General features: G+C 35.4%; 1 protein-coding gene across 2 annotated transcripts in view; it reads right to left on the bottom strand.

The window, feature by feature from the left end:
* GBE1 (1,4-alpha-glucan branching enzyme 1) overlaps positions 1 to 22,937 on the bottom strand; it is a 135,653-nt gene that overhangs the window by 72,795 nt on the left and 39,921 nt on the right. For both annotated transcript variants that reach the window (XM_064726946.1, XM_064726939.1), the window contains exons 3-7: positions 22,076 to 22,188; positions 5,911 to 6,036; positions 4,065 to 4,200; positions 1,398 to 1,488; positions 56 to 265 (exon numbers count right to left, since the gene is read on the bottom strand). In XM_064726946.1, coding sequence (XP_064583016.1) covers positions 56 to 265; positions 1,398 to 1,488; positions 4,065 to 4,200; positions 5,911 to 6,036; positions 22,076 to 22,188 — 676 coding nt within the window. The remainder of the gene's footprint in view (positions 1 to 55; positions 266 to 1,397; positions 1,489 to 4,064; positions 4,201 to 5,910; positions 6,037 to 22,075; positions 22,189 to 22,937) is intronic.

Genomic DNA, 22,937 nt, shown 5'->3' on the forward strand with positions numbered 1-22,937 from the left:
GAATTGCTACGAAATAATAACCACTAGCACAGCTGAAGTGGTGTTTTATACTCACTTTGCATAGTCAAAGAGCCTGCTGTCCCAGAGCTGGTGATTGCCTCTGTATCCAGAATGGAAGAAACAGGAATCTGTACCATCAAACTGGTTGAGACCATCTTCTGAGTTTTTTGAGGCGTGGCTGTGCACCACATCCAGCAGGACTGTGATGCCCATGGAGTGAGCAACGTCAATCATCTCCTTCAGGTCGTCAGGAGTTCCGTACCGGCTGTGAAACACAACGTGGCACCATCAGGGCTCCTGCTGGCAGTGCTCAACACTCGTCATGGAAACTACATCAAAGCCAGCAGTTCCTCACCACCTACTCTACAGATGTACATGGGTTATTTTTCAGCCTCTTAAGCAGTAGCCATTGCTTAGAAACTAACATTTGATCATTTTTCCTTATAAGAATTCTATCATCCACACAAATGCTTTGCAAAACAGATTGTTTTACTCTTTCCTTTTTAATAATACATAAAATTCAGTATAAAAGATAAGATACAACTTAAAGCTGCTATTTAATACTGAACACTTCCTTAGCTCATAAGGGACAAGAATACATTCATATTGCTGGAATAAAGTAACACAATGATTGCATAAGTAAATGTATATCCACAAAGCCCACAAAATACACTACCTGCTATTTTCCTGCTTGGTTATTTGGTTTAGGTATGACACCATTTTCTTAAAAAGATTTTTTTCTCCTACGCTTGACACACCTTTTTTCAATTAATTAAGCTGTTAAAAACTGTTAAAAATTTAGATAGTTAAAAACTGCCTATCTAAATTTAGCCTGGTTGCCACTTGATCTGCTCTAAGATTAAAAATAAATTTAAAAAAAAGACTTTCACATTTATCATAATTTTCTTAACAACTACCTGAATTCATTTTTCATGTAATTTCACCTTATACCTCAAGTCTAAGCACAGTCTGTTACAAGCCCGTAAGGAAAAGGGTTCCCAAAGAACACAGAGTCATGATTTTAATCAAGTTCATTACGAACAGTGTACAGTTCTGTTTTTCATATTAGAAAGCACTACACACTCTGTTTTTTACTGCCAAGAATTTCACCCAAACCTAGGTATAAAGACTGGTGAAGGTGGATTACGTGGAATATGCTATGGCAGCTGAAGTTACTTATAAACTATTTGTCTGTAATTCTATCAAAAGCGTTTCACAGAGCTGTTGATCACTGTGCCAAACTGATTTCAGATTTAAGAGGAAGGTAGAGTAAATACCTAAGCCATTGCTTCCCATTATACACTTTCTTGCAAACACACATCTGCATGCAATAGTGATTTCAATGGATGGGAAAGAAGGGAAAAGAACAGAGAAGAAGCTGGAGCACTTAAACTTACCTTGATGCTGCAAAGAAACTTGTGACCTGATAACCAAAACTGGCATAGTATGCATGTTCCATAATGGCCATCAGTTGGACACAGTTATAGCCTATAATAAAAACAAATATAACAAACAAATGCCTTAAGGATAGTAAAAAGAATACTCAATATCTGTAACATATCCATTCCAGTCTCCTCTTATTTTAGCTGCCTCTGACCCTAATGGTTAACACCTAAAGATTCAGTAACTTGCACCAAGCAATTCTAACTAATAGTTTATACTAATGTGATCTCCATGGCAAATGAAACAGTCAATTTGTCAAGTGATCTACACATACTGAATCTCCCAGATGCAGACAGAAAGAAGTGTAATCCTTATCTAACTTCAAAATATTAGTTATGCCAACTTGCATGTCCTGAACTGCTTCAACTTCTGACACTTGCAGTCAGGGTTATCCACTGGCTACACACACTATGACAAAATCACAGGATGTTTTGGGTTGGAAGGGAACTTAAAAGATCCTCTAGCTCCCACTCCTCTGCCAGGGGCAGGAACACCTTTCACTAGACCAGATTGCCCAACACCTCTTTCCAGGGATGGGGCATCCATAACTTCTCTCAGTAACCTATTCCCGTGTCTCACCAACCTCACAGTAAAGAATTTCTTCCTAATGTCCAACCTAAACACACCCTGCTTCAATTTGAGGTCCCCCCATCCCTGGGGTCCACTTGGATATCAAGCCATTGACTGAAACTCTGAGTATGACCATCGTTCTAATTCCTTATCCACCAAGTGGCCCATCTGTCAGACCCACATCTCTCCAGCTTAGACACAACACTATAATTTCGTGACATATTAAATCTTTTTTTTCATTCAGCAAAAACACATTTTTCCAACTTCAATAATTATTTCTTCCCTCTACAAGAGTCTTCCAAAAAAAAAAACCAAAAACCATAAGTGTAATGTGCTTTTATATTATATATAATGTGCTTTTTCCAAGTTCACCCAAGAACCAAAGCAGTCCAGGAGGGCTGGGGGGACACACTGTGCTCTGTCTCCTAAGATAGTTCAGTGCATGCTTAAGGAAGGGAACTCTAAAGAATCAAGATTTTTCTACAGACTATTAAGACTCACACCTCCACCACTTCTCTGTTTGAAGAAAATATCCACTTAATTCCTTCGTTTCAACAAGATGATGTAGGATTTTTTATTCTTCCTTGCTTTTTTATAGCTGTGACATTTAAAACCAGAGCTATTATTAGAAGATGGTGTGAGCTCAGCACTTCGTCAGATTCATTGCTGGTTTATAATTCAGGCCCGTTGTAGTTATTTTTATTTACATCATTTTATAAACAAACAGGAACATTGCATCAAATTAATCTCATTCAATTTGCTTGCTACTTATTTTGCTATTTGTCAAGCACATCCTCCTACAAACTAGTAATATATTAGGGTTCTCATATAGTGACGTCTTTAAGCTTGTTCTAAAAAAAGTAAGACATTCCAAAACTGATATAACAGACCTTAAAAATATTTTTTAAAATATTTAATTCCCACAATGCTTACTTAATGTAAACAAGAAGGAAAATTAGTTATACTTTCTATATAGCCTAAATTTGATACTGCTTTTTATTATTTGGTGTATCAGCCTTTTCATGACATTTCTTCACAAAGAAAAAACTGTAGGACTCTATAAATCCTATTAACTTCCTGGGACAAGTGAAATTCCTTGGCAGTAAGTAGTCACAGATATATAATGTAAAATCCAAAACTGCTTTTTATATAATGTAGAATCCAAAACATCTTCCACATGTGCAAACTTCCTCATCTCACCTGCAAGATCAACTTTACCAAAAGGCAAAAGCCACAAAACATTGACTTAACATGTAAAGCTACACAAAAACGTCCTCTTCAGGCACTCTGATAAATAAAACAGAATTTAAACAAATCAAACACAGCCACCATCCACAGAGGTTTCAGCTACAGATGTCATGATTATTTTACAGCAGTGTAAAATATATATTTCATCACAAGGCAGTAAGAGGCAGTAGGTTCTAACATTGTCCATTACAAAAACAGTGCAAAGACACCATGGGAAAAAATAATTAAATGAAATGAAGTTGAACAGTTTTGCTGTGGTTCCTGAGATAACGTTACCAGCTCTTTCACGTATCCTCTCCAATATACTAGAAGCTCTTTTCCTGAAGAAGGTCTTTCATATTTAAAGTTTGCTTGCTCTGATACTTCTGAGCTACTGCTCAGCATGCTTATTCTGGCAAAACAAAGAATATTCAGGTATTTCTTCTGTCCTTTCTTAGAATTAAGCTTTACAGTAGTAGAGCCAATTAAGAATGAAGTATTTTCTGAATACTATCACAAAAACAGGTCCTTTTTCAAGCTGAAAGCAAACCATGCCAAAAGCAAATTACCTTGCAATACTTATCTGGGCTTTAATAACCATATTTTACTTAAAAATTTGGAATAGACTTTAATTCACATATCTTATTTCAGGCTTTGTTCTCCATAGATTTGACTTGTTTATAATTTTTGCTCACCTAAGAATCTATTTTTATAGCAAGTGTAATTGGGAAATCCAAAAAACCTCTAGATACTTGACAGTTTTCTTTTCTAACAAGCACAGGCACAAAAGTATTACCTCTGCAAGCATTTCTGGTATTACTTACCAAGGTCCTTTATTCTAGGCAGTACATTGTATGTGAAGTTTTTATAAGAAGCTACTTTGCCTTCTGGGGAAGCAATTCCCACATGAGATTCATAGATTCTTAGGCTTTTTAATCTCTTGGGAGAAGGATTCTTATGCTAGAAGAAAAAAAAACAAACAGATGTCATTAGCTCAGGAGTGTTGTCATAATCACGTGATTTGCACAAGATGAAAAACAATTTCGGTTTATTTAGTTTTTCCTCTAAGAGCATCCTAAACATTTCAGAAGCAATTGACCATTTTATATTTTTAAAGCAAATGTCTGTTTGAAAATAACATCCTTGATGAACAAGAAACTGGACATTCATGATTCAATGCTTTTCTAATATTCTTTTTAAATTATACTTCAGTGTTCAAACTGATAGTAGCCACTCCACTTGTTTTCCTTCTGAATCACTATGAGGCTTGTTTGAAAATAGAGAGAGAAAATAAGATAGGCTTTTATTTTTTAAGCATACCTGCTTTTTGCAGGTACATGAAACCGCTGCCTTATCTCATCTGAAATTTTTAAATGTTATTCCTAAAGAATACAGTCCCACAGCACAGAATCATTTATATTGTAAATACTTAGGATTAAAATATAATTTAAAAATCCCAAGTCTGAAGATCAGTACACAGCATTTCTAGATGGGTGAAAATATTTGAAGAATACAGAGGCCATTGAAGTTAATATCCTATTTGTTAGTTTATTATTCAGGTGAAATATTGAAAATGCAGAACAAAACTAGTTCTGCATTTTCAAACAACAAACAAAACAAACATGTGAACAGAAACTAAAGGAACCATGTGAAGAACAATACTTCTGATTGAGGCTTGTTCCCTGTGATTTATTTCCACTGGATACCTCTATTATTCATAAAAGGACTTTCATATTTTTTCAATAAGGCCTTATCTGCATCCAAAATTTCAAGCCTCTTTTTCACTCTAGGTGAAACCCCAATCATTGCATTCCCAAATCCCTTTTCTTGCGGACATTGAGATGTCACAGAGCATCATACACAGAGTAGACCACTAAACTGATAGACTACACACTTCAACAAGAGTTAACGTACATTATGTTATCTATTTTTAAAGAAAATATTTTCCATGCCAGTAACCTTTTCTCTCTCAAGAAGTTGCTTCCTAAATGGAGGTGGATGAGAAAATTTAACTCAAGATAGAGGTTACAGCATTTCTAATATAAACCACTGCATACCATTTTTCAGGGAAAACATGAAAAAGTTTATTATGAAACAACATCACTCAGACAGTCTGAAGTTTCCAAATGTTCTCCTAGGGTATTTTTTATATATCATGCAAAGAGTTCTCTCCCTTACAGCAGTGCAGGAGAAGAAATAGGGCTTTAAATTCAATAATGGGATTTTCCTGATACAAAGAAACAAGGATTTGACTGGAGCATTGGCACCTTATTTTGGAAGTTTTTTCTAACTTCATGGAATATTAACCTAGTGTTGAGTTTTGAGCATTTGCAGATAACCAATCCTTAAATCCAGTACTGATAATTCCCTACTCTCCATCCTACCAGGAACAGCCATCTTGTCCCAGAATACCTGTCAATGTTGCCTAACAGGTGACAAATCAAGTTTAAAATAGCACATTAGTAACTATTTTTTATATATTCTACAGGAGGCTGAAAAAGCAGCTCAAAACCATCCATCATTAAAGTCATTTATTTCTGCCAAAGCGATGAATAAAAGCCCTTCATCTCTCAGCTTTTTTAACTAGTTTGTGATTTCCTTTTATTTTCTCCCAAACAGGGAAACAAAGACAACATGATACACCTCCCAAAAATAATATTGAAGCCTTACTATATATGACTGTGGAGGATTCCAGTGAACCCAATCATAATTCACTTTGTCTTCATCACGGACCACATATCTTGCCCAGGGTGAAATACGATAGAGGAGGGCGCCGTTCTGAGCACGAATCACCACCTATAAAATAACACAACATATGCAGGCAGTCACTTATAACTCACAGAATGCCTTCTATGCAAGCCACAGCACAGAATGAAATAGGAGACTACACAGAAATTTAATTTACAGAACACACAAAGCAAGTCAAGAGGAGGAAGAATGACCCTGCCCGCAGGGATGATTTGCAAAGGGACAGTAAACCAGACATGTCACACAGGAGTGATGTTCACAGCAAGAGCTGAAAGGTGAGAATATACATAAGATTTATATAAGTAATGGGAGAAGAAGCCAAGCCTTCCCAAATGGATTTCTGTTAGGTTCCCTAATTACCCCTGTCATTCCTATTTCCTTTCCAAGTTCTGATAAATTTAAACAGATATGCAGTATTATGCCATTAGGATGAGAACTGTGATTTGTTTAACTTGATAAACAAAACAATCTAGTAAGGCAATTTTAATATCATAATTCCATCTTCTTTTCCATGCTCTGAGAGTCCTTAACAATGTCACATAGCCCAAAACCACAGACAGCACAAGAAGCACAGGACAATTTTTGGGTCAAGGCAAAGAAAAAGTTCCACCTCTCTCACATCCTCCCACCTCCCCTCTCCTCAGCACAGAAGGAACAGCACCACTCTGGTTTTGCTTGGTATCTTGGCTGCCACTAAAACAGCAACACAGATGGTTTGCAAATTTAAAACCCAGAAATGTACAAGCAATGAACGCACAGAATTCTTAATTCTGCTTTTTTTAAACAAAGTGATGACTGAGACTTTTCAGTTTGGTTGTCAGCTTTATGAGGCTTTTTCTTTTTTTGTAAGAAAAACAATGAAATTATAAGAAGCCTCAAATGAAAAGGGATAGGGGATTTTTTCCACTACTTTGTCATTTTTTTGTTAAAAAAAAAATTGCTTGTTTTGCTCTCAATTCCTAACAGGTAGTCTGGAAGACAAAATTATCAAAGAATTTCCTTTTGACCTCTGGCAAGTGTCTTTCATTGTTTTGATAGATTATTTTATCCTTAACCCAATCATGGAAGAAGGCAAGATCACAGAATCATGTTTAGTTGAAAGGAACCTTATAAAGATCATCTAGATCAACAAAGAAAATAAGTATATGCAGATGGTTAATGGAAGTTGATAGAATAAGGCAAGGAAGAATGACTGCTGTCCCTCAGCACACAGTATTATAACTCCAACAATTTAAAATAGGTTTTATAAAATGGAGTAATTCATATCAAAAACCTACCAAAAAAGCTGAGAAAGTTATTGCAAAACACTGTAAAGCTGCATAGAAAATTTCTTCTGTTAGCTGAACTAGCAAAGCTGACCCCAAGAGTGTTTCTGCAAATTCTATCAACACTGTGAAGATCCTCCTTGCTGATAGCATTGACAATTTGCAAATTATTCTTAAAATAATAAAAGTTATCTCCTCTCTCTAATATCACTCTTCTGATGGTGCTATTGCTTCTTTTATTATTTTGTCCCAATTTACTCACCACAGAAATAAGATGATTACTGCATATAATAACCTACTCATCTTGGCATTCATTTTTTCTAATATTTTAGCATAATTCATACTAGACAGGCTTATGAAGGGTGGGCACATTTAAGAAATGTGAAGTAATTAATCTACATTCAGAACATTAATTAGCTGTAGTACTGGTTTAATCCAAAAATGATACTGGAGGGGAGAAATGTAAATTTCTTTATTATGCTATATTAATCCAGTCACGTACTGTCTTTAATTAAAGCCATTAAGCAATGAAAAAGTTAGGAGAAAAAAAAAGATATCAGAAAACCATTTAAATGGCCAACCATCAGTTATTTGACTTTTTCAAGTTAAATTTCTATAGTTATACTGCACAACCAATTTCTGTATCCTGTCCTTCTGACAAAGTTTAAGAACTTGTAGTGTTCTGTAGTCACTTAAATTGACCTTATTTTTTTTTTCCCTTATTTGTGAGACACCAGTGCATTTGTTTTAGCATTTGTTTAGAAGTAATTTTTTCAAGTGCTAGTTTTGCATTTAATCAAAACATCTACAAAACCAAACTTAATGGCTACACTTTTCAGGAATTGAGAGACTTAGCAGAAATTATATAAAGGTTCTATCAACTTTTACAGACTTAATTTTAAAAGATAAAACTAAAACTTTATAGAAATGCATCCATTTATCTGTCATATATTAATATAGTAATAATATAGAGTCATAAACAAGCTGTGGAAATCTACGGGTTGGGTTTACACACTTGAACAGTCTTACAACTTTAGAGTCTGCTCTATTTTAAGGCTCACAATCTAAATTTTTGGGTTCATTCATTTTAAAATTTTGCTTTCTATTATGCAAACATATAATACAACTCCCATGCTCAAAAGTTATCAAAGAATCCCAAGGTTGGACGAGACCTTTAAGATCATAGAGTCCAACCCAAGATACATTTATCCAAAAATAGAAGTAATGAAATTTAACCATGCAAATATCAGAAAAATCTCAAAAAATGTGGAGAAGCACTTACTTTAAACAAATAATAAAATTTATTTGTTGCTTTCTTTACAGTATAGGTGGTCTTAAGAAATATTTTTCAAATATATCCAGCCATGGCTATAGATTAATCTTACCCCTACAGTAGAAACCTCACGTTTGCTCATTTGTTGCTGTAATTTTTGCGTATCATGGGCTGTGCACAGAGAAAGCAGAGTCAAGGAAAACAATTATTGCACCACCAGAGCTGGTAAAGCTGAGTCCTTTCCTTCTCTGGTTTGCAGAAGCATAATCAACACAGCATCCTAACAGATCTATCAAGTGATCCCTGGCAATTTCAATTCTTTGTAGCTATGCTTGTTTAATACTTTTCTTAATTTTATGTGAATACCATTTACAGTGTCTCTCCTAGGCTTAATCATCAAGCTCTGTACTCAATCATCTTATTCCTCTCTCCTGATATTGTATAAATTTTATTAATAAGGTAGAAATAAAAACTCCAAATAATGTTCTCTGAAGTTTCTTGAGAGAGAACTCTCACATCACCATGCTTAGCTGAAGCATGATCACAGGAACAGAAAAAAACTAAATGGCACCACAAAACAAATAGCAGTTCAGCCCAAGACTGACAAAAAATAACTTTAATGCAACCAGTCTGACAACTTTAATTCCCAGATTTGCTTTGCTATTTCTTGAAACAATTATATATAAGCAAAATAATAAAATAACAATAATATAATGATAAAAGGAGAAAAATTATAAAGCCCACATTAAACAAAGACATGTGAAAACTCTTGCTCCACTCACCCCAAATTATGTCTTGTGGTCCCTTCTCTGCAGTGTCCAGATATAAAAATTAGCTGCTGTGTATACTCTAAATGTGCTGTTACAGATTTTACGTGCATAAGGAATACTGAATAGAGTCATTACACAGCACTTTTGACAGAGTATCTATAAATCACTTTAACAGATACTGTACTTTTCCTCCAAATTAGTTTGAAATGAGTAAAATCAAATTTCTAACAGTTGCAGCCTAACTAGCTACTACTTAGTTCATCAAGACTTTATAGCTGACTTAACACTTTCTAATTAACTGAAAAAATTGTTCTCTAAAAAGCATATATAAGACCATGATGTTCATGAAATTAGGCTTCTTCAAACCGGCCTGAGGATTTACCTACTTCCTTTTCACAAGGCATGTCCCTGATCATTCCTCAATGTATATGAGGAGGCACATCCCACCATTTGATATAAAAATTACAGTCCTCATTAAATAAAGCTTTTAAAATGCATAATGCTATAGCATGAAACATCTACTAAGTGAACCAAACAAACCTCTCATCACAAGCAACCTCTTTTACAGTTTAGACTTAAGTGAAAGAAAATCCTAGGTAAAAATAATCCCTGTATTTTTGATCCTATTATTACAGAAAACACTCCAACAAGAGGACAAGTGAGGGGAAAAAAGGAAATCTGAGTTTCCAATACAAACTAATACATCCTCCCCAATTAGTTAAAAACCACAAAAACTGTCAAAGAAGAAAGAAACCGGTATCTCAAAAGAGTTACATTTAAACTGCCCAAATTTAGTCAGAATGGAAAAATACAAAATAACTGATGCAAAGAACTTGCCACCATCTACATTAACCACCTCTTTGTGGGAAACATGAGATAAAGTAATATATATCAAATTGTATACTCCATGATTTTCTTTTGTGTCTGTGTGCAAAGAGGGAAGCATCTTACAACAGCAAGCCTGTTTAGAACTCTCAAAAAGAGGTTTTTTTTTCCCTGTTTCCAGAATCTCCATGATGGCTGTCCCATTGGAAACTTCTGACACAAGAATGTAGGAAATTCCAAGTCATGCTGAATTTGCTGACATCAACTTTAAAAATAGCTCACCTAAATAGTTTAGGGTTTTTCCCCACCTCTCCTACTGGCAAACATTCAAAATCCTTGATGTGACCTTTGAATGTCACATGATTCTGGCTTCCAAGTGAGATATAAATACATATAAATAAATGATCTCACAGAAATAAGTGTCAGGAAGACAGAATGAAAATGTCCTTCAAAACCAGGCATTAAAAAGTCAATTTGCTCTAAAAATGGACATGACACAGACACATAATTTATATAAGTACAACTGCAAAACAACAGAAGTGAAGACCTCAACCTATGCTGTACATCTTTTGTATGCAAAGGTTAAAAATTTATATTTGGTATATTCATTTTCTATTAAAGGGATGTTGAGTATATTGTCAAAGTTTCTGTCTGAAGTGTACAGCATCCTAAAGTTTAGCATCCAAAAACGCTGTAATAAGTGCTGTGGATTTCACAAATGAGAACACCCAACATAGAAAAAACCACGACTTTAAACCTGAGTTTTACAGCATCAGTGCTAGTAAGCGATTAATTTTGAAAAACTTTCAGACCTAAATAAAAGCAAATGTATGGCTGCAGTCAGAGAAAACATAACGAACAAAGTCTGGCTTTGAAGATATATAAGAACTGGTGTGCAAAAGTTCTTTGCAATTTTCCAAATGCTGGACTGCTGGAAGACAAAGCAAGATCTAAACTTCACAATAACATTAGTACCAAAGTGACAATGTGTTCCATGTCTGTCCACTAGAGGATAGGAAATTCATGGAATGGGGAGTAGCTTGTAGGATAGAATTAAATATAGGGGTTATGAGTCTGTTTGATGATGTTTGGAACTCTCAAAAGCAGTTTATTACAGTTAAGGGGAAACCATCACTCTGAGGTCAGTCCAGGATCATAAAGAAAATGCAATAACACATAGGAGCAATTCAGAAGCTGAAATAGGTCTCATTTAATGTAATGATGCTGCCAATGCAGGACAAGTGAGATTGAAAGGCCTTGATTTTTCAGGCATTTCAGACTCTTGGGTATCCCATTATTCTGCCTTTCCAAAATAACCCAGGCCTTTTATATCACCCACAGCACATCCAGCAATTCCTTCTGGATGTCTTGGGGCATTTAAAGGAAAACTCTGTGCTTACAATCAGGCAATTTTCAACCTATTGTGACTCAGGGAAATATGCTGGCTTTTTATGAACAGGCACCACACATTTTTTCTTTGACAATCTATAATGATAAAAAGTATGAAAGGTTCACAACAAATTTAAAAGCTTTGTCACAAATACAAATTCAGATAAAAAGTAAATCCATGTGTAAAAATGGAGCTTAATGTGGCTGTGCTATTGTTATGACAGATGAACCTCTGCAGTAACAGGACACAAACTACCACATTTGAAATTCATGTATGTCTATGAATATCCTTTTTTCTTTGTGTTTACCTACCTTCATCTTCTCTTCACATCAGCTCCATTTGGCTACCTCAATTCCCAGTGTACACAGAGATCTTCAGAACAGTGTGAGAGGATAATTCAAGAGACAGTTGCAGAAGATCAGACAACTACTCTGCTCAGCAACCACTCCTTTTGCTTTCAGTTCCTGCATCTAATCCATTTAATTTAATTATGATGTGCTTCCATAAGGTGTCTGCCTCTGTTTCCACTAATTAGGAGACAGGTTCAAACACTAGAACTAAAAAGCCATGCTGCCATTCCTCTCTTTTCAGATATTTATTTTGATTTTAAGTTCTTTAAAAATTATATAAAGTTCTTTAAAAATATATTTATAAAGAATTTAGACACATTTCTGTTTTTTGAGAGATTTGTTATATAGAGCTTTATCATTTATACTCCAGCTGAGGAAATGAAAATAAAACGATAACTAAATAACTGATGAATATATGCAAGCCAATAAACTGCTCTGAAACTGTATTATTATTTCATTACTTTAATAGCTTGAAAACACTTAGAATGATTCTTGGTATATGTGGCTTTTAATACAATGATGAAATTAAATTGGCCATCAAACCAACAATAGCTAATAAAACGAGGGAGTGGACTAGCTTTAATATAAATATGGAAATGCAAGTGACTTGTTATATAAGGGCAATAAGCTATTATTTCAGTATTTTACAATCTACAGTATTTCATTAGCTTCAGATCTATTCACTTCTGACACAAAATTATCCAAATACAAAAGCCACAGGAATACAGCTGTAAATATCATTTCATCTCAGTAACATGCATCTGACTTAAAAGCAAATTCAACACAAAACAAAATATGGGCAGGATAAACTCTTGAAGACTCCCTAGAAAGTTTATATTAGATGCTGTGATAACATAAAAAGGTTTTTCTATAACATGAAACTTATTAGAAATTTAGCATCAAGGTATTTTCCTCCCTCAGTTTTTCTAAAAGTACATGAAAATGGAAAAAACCCTGCTTGAATATGAAGGGGTAGTATTCAAGTAAAAATGTAAACTTATATATTCTACACAGCATATTAGCATAATGTGCTCTGTAGAATATAAAAGTTAACATTTTTACTTTTTTTCTGTAGATAAATAGGGTAACCAAGAAAAAGCACCACAAATTTCCAAGAATACAAAAGAATGTGACTCAATATACCTAAGACCCATTGGTGCTATAAGGAAACCTGATCTTGGATTTTATTTCATGAATGCTGTTCAAAGACAGATCCTGCATTCAAGACACCGATACAATCCTGCTATTCTCTTTTTCTTTAAGTTGCACATCCTTTTCTCAGCATCCTCAGGTTGCTCCAGAAACAGAATCCTAGAGTTGTTAATGTTGGAAAAGACCAGGTAGTCCCACAGCTAGCCCAGTACTGTGCTCACCACTAAACCACCCCAAGTGCTGTATACAAGTGTTTTCTTAAATTTCTGAGGATGGCAACTCCATGACTTCTCTGTTCCAATGCATGACCACTCTTTCCTAATACACCTCTTCCAGCACAACTGGAGGAAATGCCCTTTTTGTCCTGTCACTTGTTACCTTGGAGAAGAGACCCATTCCCACCATGCTACAATCTATTAGCTGAAAGTCCCTCTCCCTGTGCACCCCTGCCTCAAAAGAATTCAATTTTCTTAAATACTCAATATTCATCCTCAAAAAGAATGAATCCTGACTTTAGCACCCAGGACAGAACACACAGTTCTGAAGATCTTTTGCCAGTGAGCAGTGTAAATTGAGGCCATTTAGAGCAGCAAATAAAATCACATCACCCCCTCACAAGCACAGAGGAAACCAGAGAGCAACTCCTCCCTTTCTACAGGTCAGCACTGGTGTGTGAGAGAAGCACTGGAATCTGGAGGCTGTACTTCAGTGTGTTTGGCTCTTAATGCAAAGGACCACAGCAGAACACTTCCTGATAGCACAGTGCAACCTGCTGCAGAGCCCAGGACTGGAATCTACAGCTTCTTGTCTGAAAGATCAATTTAAAGCAGCTTTAGGTAAAAACACAAAAGCCTGATAAAAATTTGGGATTGAACAGCACGGTAAAGAGCATTATTCCATAATTGTCTCACTTTACCTGATAGATTTTTAGAGACCAGATAAATTTTTCTCTTAGATAGTCTCAGAAATAGAAGGCAAGAAATGAAGAAGCAAACACAGCTTTTGCATTAGTGCCTCACTCTTCTTGCTCCTGCACAGCCCTGTAACAAGGCTCAGGAGAGGCAGCAAGGAAATAAATGAATCAGAAGCTCTTCAACACCTCAGCTTCCCCAACTCAGGAGCACCTTCCCAAAAGAACTTTCACCCAAACTGGAGGGGCAAGAAGCCTGGAAAATGAGAGATCTTTCCAGAACTCAACTTCCCCTGAAAAACTTTACCATACTCTATTCATACTGCTCCAAATAACCAGGAAATCGAGTCTATCTGTCAAGGTGCTTGTAGACTGAAGTTATTTCCTTGCAGTGAATTGATCATAAACCTTGAAATGAAATTTTGGAAAGAACGGACAGCATGTTGCTTCTTCCAGGATGTTCTCCTTCCTAAATTGCAAATTGGTTACACTGGAAAGAAAAAGTAATAGAGCACTAGCCACATTACTCCTTCCCCCAAGCTTTTATTTTCCTGATCAATTTATGATTACTATCCAAACTGAGTCAGATGATACAAACCTGTTGTCTGGTTTGCTCTGTTTCTTCCTAACTATTTTCTGAAAAATAAACCTGCTAAAGGGAAGTATTAATATAAAACATTGAAAAAAAAAAAATCTTTAGTTATCAGATATAATAGTACTTTTTAGGTGGCTTACATGTTTAACAAAGTTCTGCAGACAATCTGTGCCATTCAAAAATCATTGGAGAGAAATTTATTTGCTTTGTAAATATATCACGACATCAGCTATTGTAATCTAAACTTATGGATTATTAAATATTTGTTCACAATTCTCCCTTTTTTCACCATTCCATTCTCCCTCAAGGAAAGAAAATAAAGTAAGACTAAAATACAATCAAGATATGAAAGAGGCAAAAGCCTGTATTCTAAGCCAAGTCATGGAGTCATGCCTTGACTTTCCAAAAGAGGGAGATGCAGCTCCATTTATGATTTAAGTATTTCAATTGCATTGCAGAACTTGTGAACATCTTTAACTAGTTTACTAGATCAGATAAAAAAGGGAAGCTTTTGCTCTTTTTTCTATTTTTTTGCTTCACTTAGAAAACTAGGCAAAACTAGTAGTAACAAATACACCCAAAAATGCTGTATTATCTATTTGAATAAAAAAGTAATTCAAAAGATGGAGCCATTAGCCAAGTATTAAAAAATATCTACGCAGATAAAAATACCATAGGAAAATCAAACTGTCAAAATCCAGGAAACCTTAGGAGAGTTGTTGAAACTGAAAGCAACATTACATAGAAACATTCCCAATTGATTTTAACAGTCAAATGTACAGAAAATACTTCACTTAACCACCCAAGTACAACATAACTGTTGGCTACACAGGGGTAGAATTATTAGGTATGAGGGACAGCCAGTTTATTTTCACAAAGGGAAAACACACATCTGTGCTAAGGGAAAGCATTAAAACTTTAATTAAAAAACAAAACCAACAAAATAAAAAAAAAAAAAAAACAACAAAGAAACAAAAAAAAAAAAAAATAGAAGCCTTCCTGTATGTATTCTGCTAGTCTCTTAGTTAAGAAGCTTGGGGTACAAGAGCATAGTTTGAAAAGCAACCATAATAAGAAAGCACACATTACACATACAGTAACTTCTTACAGTTGTTTCAAGCCATGTCAAGTAGAAAAGAAGCTGATGAAGTATGTAATACAGGCACCCAAGCATTAAATATTACTTATCCTCAACTACAAAGCATTTTTATCAAGGACAACTGCTGCAGAATGCACCTTGCAATTGGGTGGCTGTGCCACACTGCAGAGAATGGCAGGAGCTTTCCTCAGAAAGTGATCCTGTCCTCCAAACAAAAACAATCCCCATGACAATCACAGCCATGCTTATATATTCTTAATATGGACTCTCAAATTCTGTTTCAAGATCTCTTCCTCATTAAGAGGTCTCCCTTTTTTTCCTTAAGGAAAATTTAAAAAACACATTTTACTTAAATGTACACATAATAGTTATTGAAATAATTAGTCTTCTGTATGGATAAACTTAAAGTAAAATATCTTAGAGTATTTTTAAATAGCAAAACCCCGTACTGGAGAATTGCACATTCTTCAAGTCACAGGAGAATGAAGCCTGACAACATAACAGAACAAAAATATTGTAAAGAACTGAACTCGGTCTGCAACAACAGCTCCAAAGAAGAACAGCCCACTGCATTACAACAGCTCATTGGTGCTACAACCTCTCCTATGAGTCCATGAGGAGTTGCACATTGTTTACTAAATCCAAACAAGCAATACCAAGAGACCATTTACCTTCTAATGAGAAAACAACTCCTCCTGCTCGCAAACCTCCTCTGTGACCCAAAGAAATCTACAATAATTTGTTGAAGGGTCATGGCTCACAATCACATGGTGAAACATGAAGGATACGACTACAAAAATAATGTTCTAATTCCTGTCAGTATGATTTATATCCAGAAATGCATATGGTACATGACTTAAGTCCTGTTTAGTAAGCTCAAAATCCCAGGAATACAAGTATGCTTATTCTTCCATAGAGGGTATGTATCATGATGCTTCAGAACACTTGTTTCATTCATTGTTCAAATTTGCAAACCTGGTGATTGTGTTTTGGGTTGGGTTTTGTTGTTTTTTTTTTTTGTTGTTGTTGTTTTTTTTTGTTTTTTTTTTTTCCATCCTACTATTTAAGAAATTATATTCAAGCAATACAGAACTTGGCAGACTGAGCAAGGACATTCCCTCTTCCCCCAAGCTAAGGTAAAAACCAGAATAATTAGAAGTATTTCTATATGTACATGTAAGGAAATAGCAAATTTCTTCAAGAAGGTTTCCACTGAAATCAAGTTGAGTACCTCTCTCAGGGTACTCAAGACTCCCTTTGTAAGAGCCATCTGACTGCACATAACCTATCTATAATGACATCAACCTCCCCAGGAAAGTGCTGGATTCCCCAGCATTGGACACTAGATAGACAAGTTCCAGCTAGACAGTGCTGGGCCATCGTGACCATGCCATGCTTTTGTCAAGAATGGCTGGACCAGAGGATCCTTGAGGTCCCTTCCAACCAGGTATTCTGTTTCTATTTACATTTTACAACCTTGAAAGTCCACCACATCCTTAACACCTCTGTCCCTAGAATCCTAGCCACCAGCCTGCCATTATTAATACATTTCCTGAGATTTCACATTCTCATTATAAACACGTTTTTGACTGCAGACTGCTTCAAGTGCATGAGACCTGAACTTCACACCAGTCTGGTACTGCTGCTGCACCTCCTGATCAGTGGGGTCAGCTGCAGCACCATCTATTTCAGTGGTGACAGTAATTACATTTGATGAATTTTACTAGCAGTGGTTCCCTGACACAGATTAACCTACCTGCTCACCATATTTGATTCTTTTTCAAGGTGTACAAGTTTAACACAGAGCATGCAGATCTACTAGGAAGTATAGGATAGAGTGGTAAAACTGTAAGGATTAAGTCTTAAAACTATTCTTCACAACTAGCTTTCCTCTACCTCAATAATACAAATGTACTTCAGGTACATTCAATCATAATTAATAAACTGTTAATGCTCTGACTCAATGTAGTTCTTTCCTTTGCACACTTGAGTATTCAAAAGGGTAATATATTTGGACTGGAAACATTAAAACCAATCACAGTGAACTTACAAGCATTTTGTGCAAACTGATGAAAGGACTGTGTTCTTCATGCCTGCCTTGGTATTTTACTGGCCTTGGCACCTACAACTCCTGTTCAGCAATCACTGAAACCACTCAAACATGCAAGAGTAGCAGTAGAAAAACATTGTACTAACAAGTACACAGGTTATCAACTCTAATCACCTCATTACAGTACAAGATACTCCCTCAAAAAACCATAAACATCACAATTTAAATACATACAATATATATATACACACACAGACACATGTGAAGAAGAAAAGGATACAGACTTAAATAACAGAATGCAGAGCTTTTAAAAAGGTTTCTACCACTTTCTGAGGTGTTCTTTCCAGGAAAAATACATTAACTATATTTCATGAATATTCAAGTGATATTTAGTTGCATATATAGAGTAGTGCACCTATGCAGCACATTGTTAGCTAAAGTGTCAGATGAGTTTTAGACTAAAAAAATCATTGTTCCGGTAATAATATCAGAAATCACATATCTATTTTCCTTATTAGAAGGTTTAACAATCACTTCTATTTTAATATATCCTCTCCAGCTCGCAAAAAAAAATTAGTGGTTCTGCCATATAGATTCTTCTCCTAGTTAATCCTAAAGAGCAGCAGGTAGCTCTATCATAATTGCCAATATTTTTCAAGTACTGACCTTGCCATTTTTTCTTATTTAGCTGTGTGAAAATATTTCAGAATTTGACCATTAATTTGGAAATTATTTTCAACTAGGTTTAAATTCTTAAAGGATTCCATTTACCAATTGCTTCCCATTTTCTTTGTTGTTCTTTGGCGTTCCTGTAAATAATATTAAGCAAGCTCCCCAGTGCAGATACTAAAAAGCTCAATTTTACCCAATATTATCCCTAAACTCCATTGACACTACTTCAAAATTAGGATCTTGCCACCTACAGTGAAAACTTAATTTACAGGTACATTTAAGCAGTTGGAAAAATCATTTATAAATAAACACTCAAAGGACAAAGTTAACAATGATTAAACTCCTGCATTAATACAACCACACACAATAAGACTTGCTATAAAAGTTCATCTAAGATAATTTTTTAAAACGACTTGCTGTGTCCTCTAAAAATTTAATTAAGAACACAAAAAATTAAAGCAACAAAACCAGTCATTTTCTACCACCAAAGGTAAGTACTTGCACCCCAACTGCTACTGCTGTAGAATGACAAACATGCTGATGTTGAAGGAAAACATCTTTCAAACCACCTCATTAGAAATAATGAGAGGTAAAAAGGCTTCTTTTATTAAAGGATAACATTTGGCTTTGGGTTTAAATCTGTGCTCACTTTTGACACCTATCAGAAGCTTAAAAGCCAACACTACTCTACCATAATAGCAACAATATTTGTTCACTTAACTCAGTCTAAGCTCTCAATTAATTGAGAGAAAGAAAAAAGACACCCTTTCCTAGCAGGTAACCTTATTTTGAAGATGGATGTCAAAATTGACAAGGGAGTCACTCAACTACCATAAGCATCCATCTCTTCACACAGAAAAGTGTCAGAAGATTTACAGCAGGTTTTTTAATTACTCATTTTCTGCAGTGTTTATATTTACTTATGAGCACACTGCCTGAAGAGCTACAGTAGACAGCCTGCTCCTATTTGAAAACAGGCAAACGTTTGACCTCTGCACCTCATTTATTTTCCCACAAAAATATTTTGTGACCTGATCTAAATTAGTGTCACCGACTACACTCCATCCATTTCCCATTCTGGCTTAGATATTACTTATTTAAAAGAAATGACCTTGTTACCATTTCAGAACTTGGCATTCGCCTGTGTGGAACTGAAGATCAAAACAGAGTAGACAGCAGCCAAAGATAAGGACCTTCTGGAGGAGACAGTTCTTCCCCTAACAGATTAATCACCACAATAATGTCTGAAGTTGACTATTTTAACTTCAGTATTTAAGAACCATACTGGTAAAAGGAACTTTTAAAGCTGTGATTCCCTTAGGCTTCTTTAGTAAAGAAAAATGGGAAATATGTTCATTACTAGAAAGATGCCTGTTGCCTGGTCTAGTGCAGCCACCAGTGACTGTGTATTTCAACATTACCTCTGCAATCTACATAGCAATTTCTATCTGCAAACAATTTTCTCAGCTTCTACATGAACAAAGAACAGCCAAACTGTGCTCCAACACACAAAATACAGACATTTATGAACAATCATAAATGTTTGAACCATATAGCTCAAGGAAAACTTATAGGACAACAGAAGCTTTCTCCATCCATTAGCAGAATGGGAGAGGGTAAGATCAGCTGTAGCATGAGGATAAGGTACATGCCTACCATGGGAATACTCCAAAGCTTTTGTGATAAACCATCTCTGAACTACCTTAACTGGAGATTTTTGTGGTTTTTCCATCATCTGACTACATCACAAGTATACACTGAGAAGTGTTGGATTCAGTCCTGAAGGCACCATGGAACAAAAACAAAGTGTCATAAAAGGTTATTACCAAAGCTACAGACAAGGCAGAGAGTAGCTCCATAGGGATGGAGCCATCAATTATGACTACATACACTCACAAATCAATTTTCTAATTATTTGGTCCTTTTTTAAGGAATATACTCCGAAGAAAATTTGTTTCACAGGCAGTCCTGCTTTGGACAAAGTCTGTTGGATAATAATGTATCGTGAGTGTCAGTGACAGCCACATAACTTGGTCTAAAATTGACCATGGAAAGCACAAGTCAAGTGACAGGGTAAAAAAGCCTAAAAATGAAAACTCACATTCTACTCTGCCAGTGGGTATCTTCTGGCTTTTCAGAAAACTCAAAGCAACTACAGAAGTACAGCAATTCATCTTGAAAGTAAATCATTACCAAGTGCAACTCATAGCAATTCCACATACTAAAAAAATTATGTATAATGCAATCTTTGCTTTATGGAGTTTATATTTGAAAGAAAATGCTGAACAGGAAAAAAAAACCTATTAAGACCTTACTTCAAAATAAGGAGATATGACCAGTGATTATCCAAGAGAAAAAAAAAATCATCTTCTATTGCTCCAAAAGCATTTAAGATTCTACGCTTTTTTTGCTATTGTGTTAAAAACCACCAATACTCAATCATTCACACCTCTAATCTTTACAAAAAGCATAGAATATTCTACAGTAGATGAGTAAAGAGGTTTGTGGATACAACAGGGAAGGTAAATTCAGCAACAATCAAAAAATCTAACCTACTTGCATCTCAAGACCATGGAAAATATTAAATAACCATTTTGCACTCTCATACCTTGCTGCATAATCACTGCATTTCTGAGTTGCAGACAAGTATTTTCTTTCCTGCTCTGTAAAATGAAAACAGCTTTCTCGTCCTTGAATGACTACTCCTTAACTTCAATTTACCCTTATTTATTACTGGGATTATTTCATAAGCCATAACAAAAAGAACAGAGATAAGCACACACACTGACTAAGCACTTCCAGAGCATTTTTACACATATCTTTGTTTTACCAGATGTCTTGTTTGCCTAAACAGATTTTCAGGAGAAAAATAAGGATTTTTTTTTCAGTATTTCAATTCTGTTGATGGGACCTCTGAAAATGTAGTAGTATTATACAAATGCTTCCAGGTTCTTAATTTTCCTAGTCTTTAGGTAATTTCAGTCCATTTCTTTCCTTTACTACTTATTACTGCCCTCTATTAGCACCCAGTATCTCTGAAACTCAAGCTCTGAGTGCAACAAAGTGCATCTCTGATTTAAATCAATATTCACCTAGAAATCATCAACTCTGCTCTGAGTTAGTCATCATTAGGTGTATTTGCACTAAGCATACAACTGTGGCATTTAACAGCTCAAAAAAAGTTTTCAGTAATTTCTGGAACAAAGTATTTTAAGCTCATGGATGCCCATGAAATACAATTGTGTTCAGTTTCACTTACTTAAGCCTTCCACTCAATACTCTGAATTCCTAAAGGGTAAGTAGAAGTTTTACAAATCTGCATGTACCATTTAAAGCAACAAAAAAAATCACCTGAAAAGCCATGGTTAAAAGTATTGCAAAAATTACCAGGTTATTGAGATTTTTACAGGATCTTAATAACAGGTAGTTGCATCAAATACAGAAAGATTTTACCTATATATCACTTAATTCTTCTTTTTCAGATTATCAATTTGTAAACTGTTTTACTCTTATGGCATGATGAAATACCCTACAACTGCATTTCAGCCACATACGCCTGTTCCCAAAATCTCTCTTTGTGATTCTTTCACTCCTTTAGGTCACTTTGCTCAACTAGATAAACTGATTCTGCTTCTTAGAACAATCAGAAGATGATAAAGTTAGTTACAAGGAAACAAAATGGACAGTAAGTGAGTAAGAAGGGTTGCAAGAGTTAGAGTAAGTCTAGAGCAAGCACCTTTAGCTTTGACCCATGGGGCACAGGAGATTGGCCATCTTCAGGTGGAATGAACAACTCCCACTTGCCATATTCCAACTTCTTATATGGATGAGAAGATGGATTCCAGCCATCTGCAACATAAGAAATAATACTAAGTGTTCATCTTAAAATGCATCCAGTTACAACACAAAGGTGCAACTCTGAGTTCCATCTTTCTCAAAATGAACTTCAGTGAGAGCATACACAAATACTTTTATGCCTGATACTGGACACACACTCAAATGATAAAATGAAAAGCCACAGATTTAAGTCTTCAGGAAGATTCTTTTGTCATTAAAAAAATATCTGAAGCAAGCTGAAATCCCATAATTCAAGACTCTGTCCTCTTTGATTTACTGAGCACTGGATACGTGCAAGGATGGTCATTGTGGCCTGTCCAACTGAACAGACACCTGCCAAGGGGGTCTGGAGTGTTTGTAAGCACATTCAAGGTTAACTCCTCTGAATGGAGGGAAGATATCACTTCTGAACTGACACATTTCAACGATGGAGTCATTTCTAGGCTAGAAGGAAATAAAAAGATAAGTTGGAAAATTCCTTTTTTCTTTTTGCCTTGTAATGTCTGTTTCACATAGTTCAAGGCAACAGACTCAAGCTAAATAGGAACCAGTAAATAAAGACAACTGAATTACAAGACATTAAAGCAGCACATGTTAATCTTCATTCATTCTCATCTATTTGCACACCGTGGCCTCTTATAATTAAAAAAAAAAAAAAAAAACCAACCCAAAAAAACAACAAATCAAAACTCACACATAATTGAAAGAAGGATAAGCAGCATTCAGTTTAAGAATATTAACTCAGTGTTGTAGAAAACAAC

The sequence above is a fragment of the Zonotrichia leucophrys genome, chromosome 1 (assembly GCF_028769735.1).
Source record: "Zonotrichia leucophrys gambelii isolate GWCS_2022_RI chromosome 1, RI_Zleu_2.0, whole genome shotgun sequence".
Classification (NCBI taxonomy): domain Eukaryota; kingdom Metazoa; phylum Chordata; class Aves; order Passeriformes; family Passerellidae; genus Zonotrichia; species Zonotrichia leucophrys.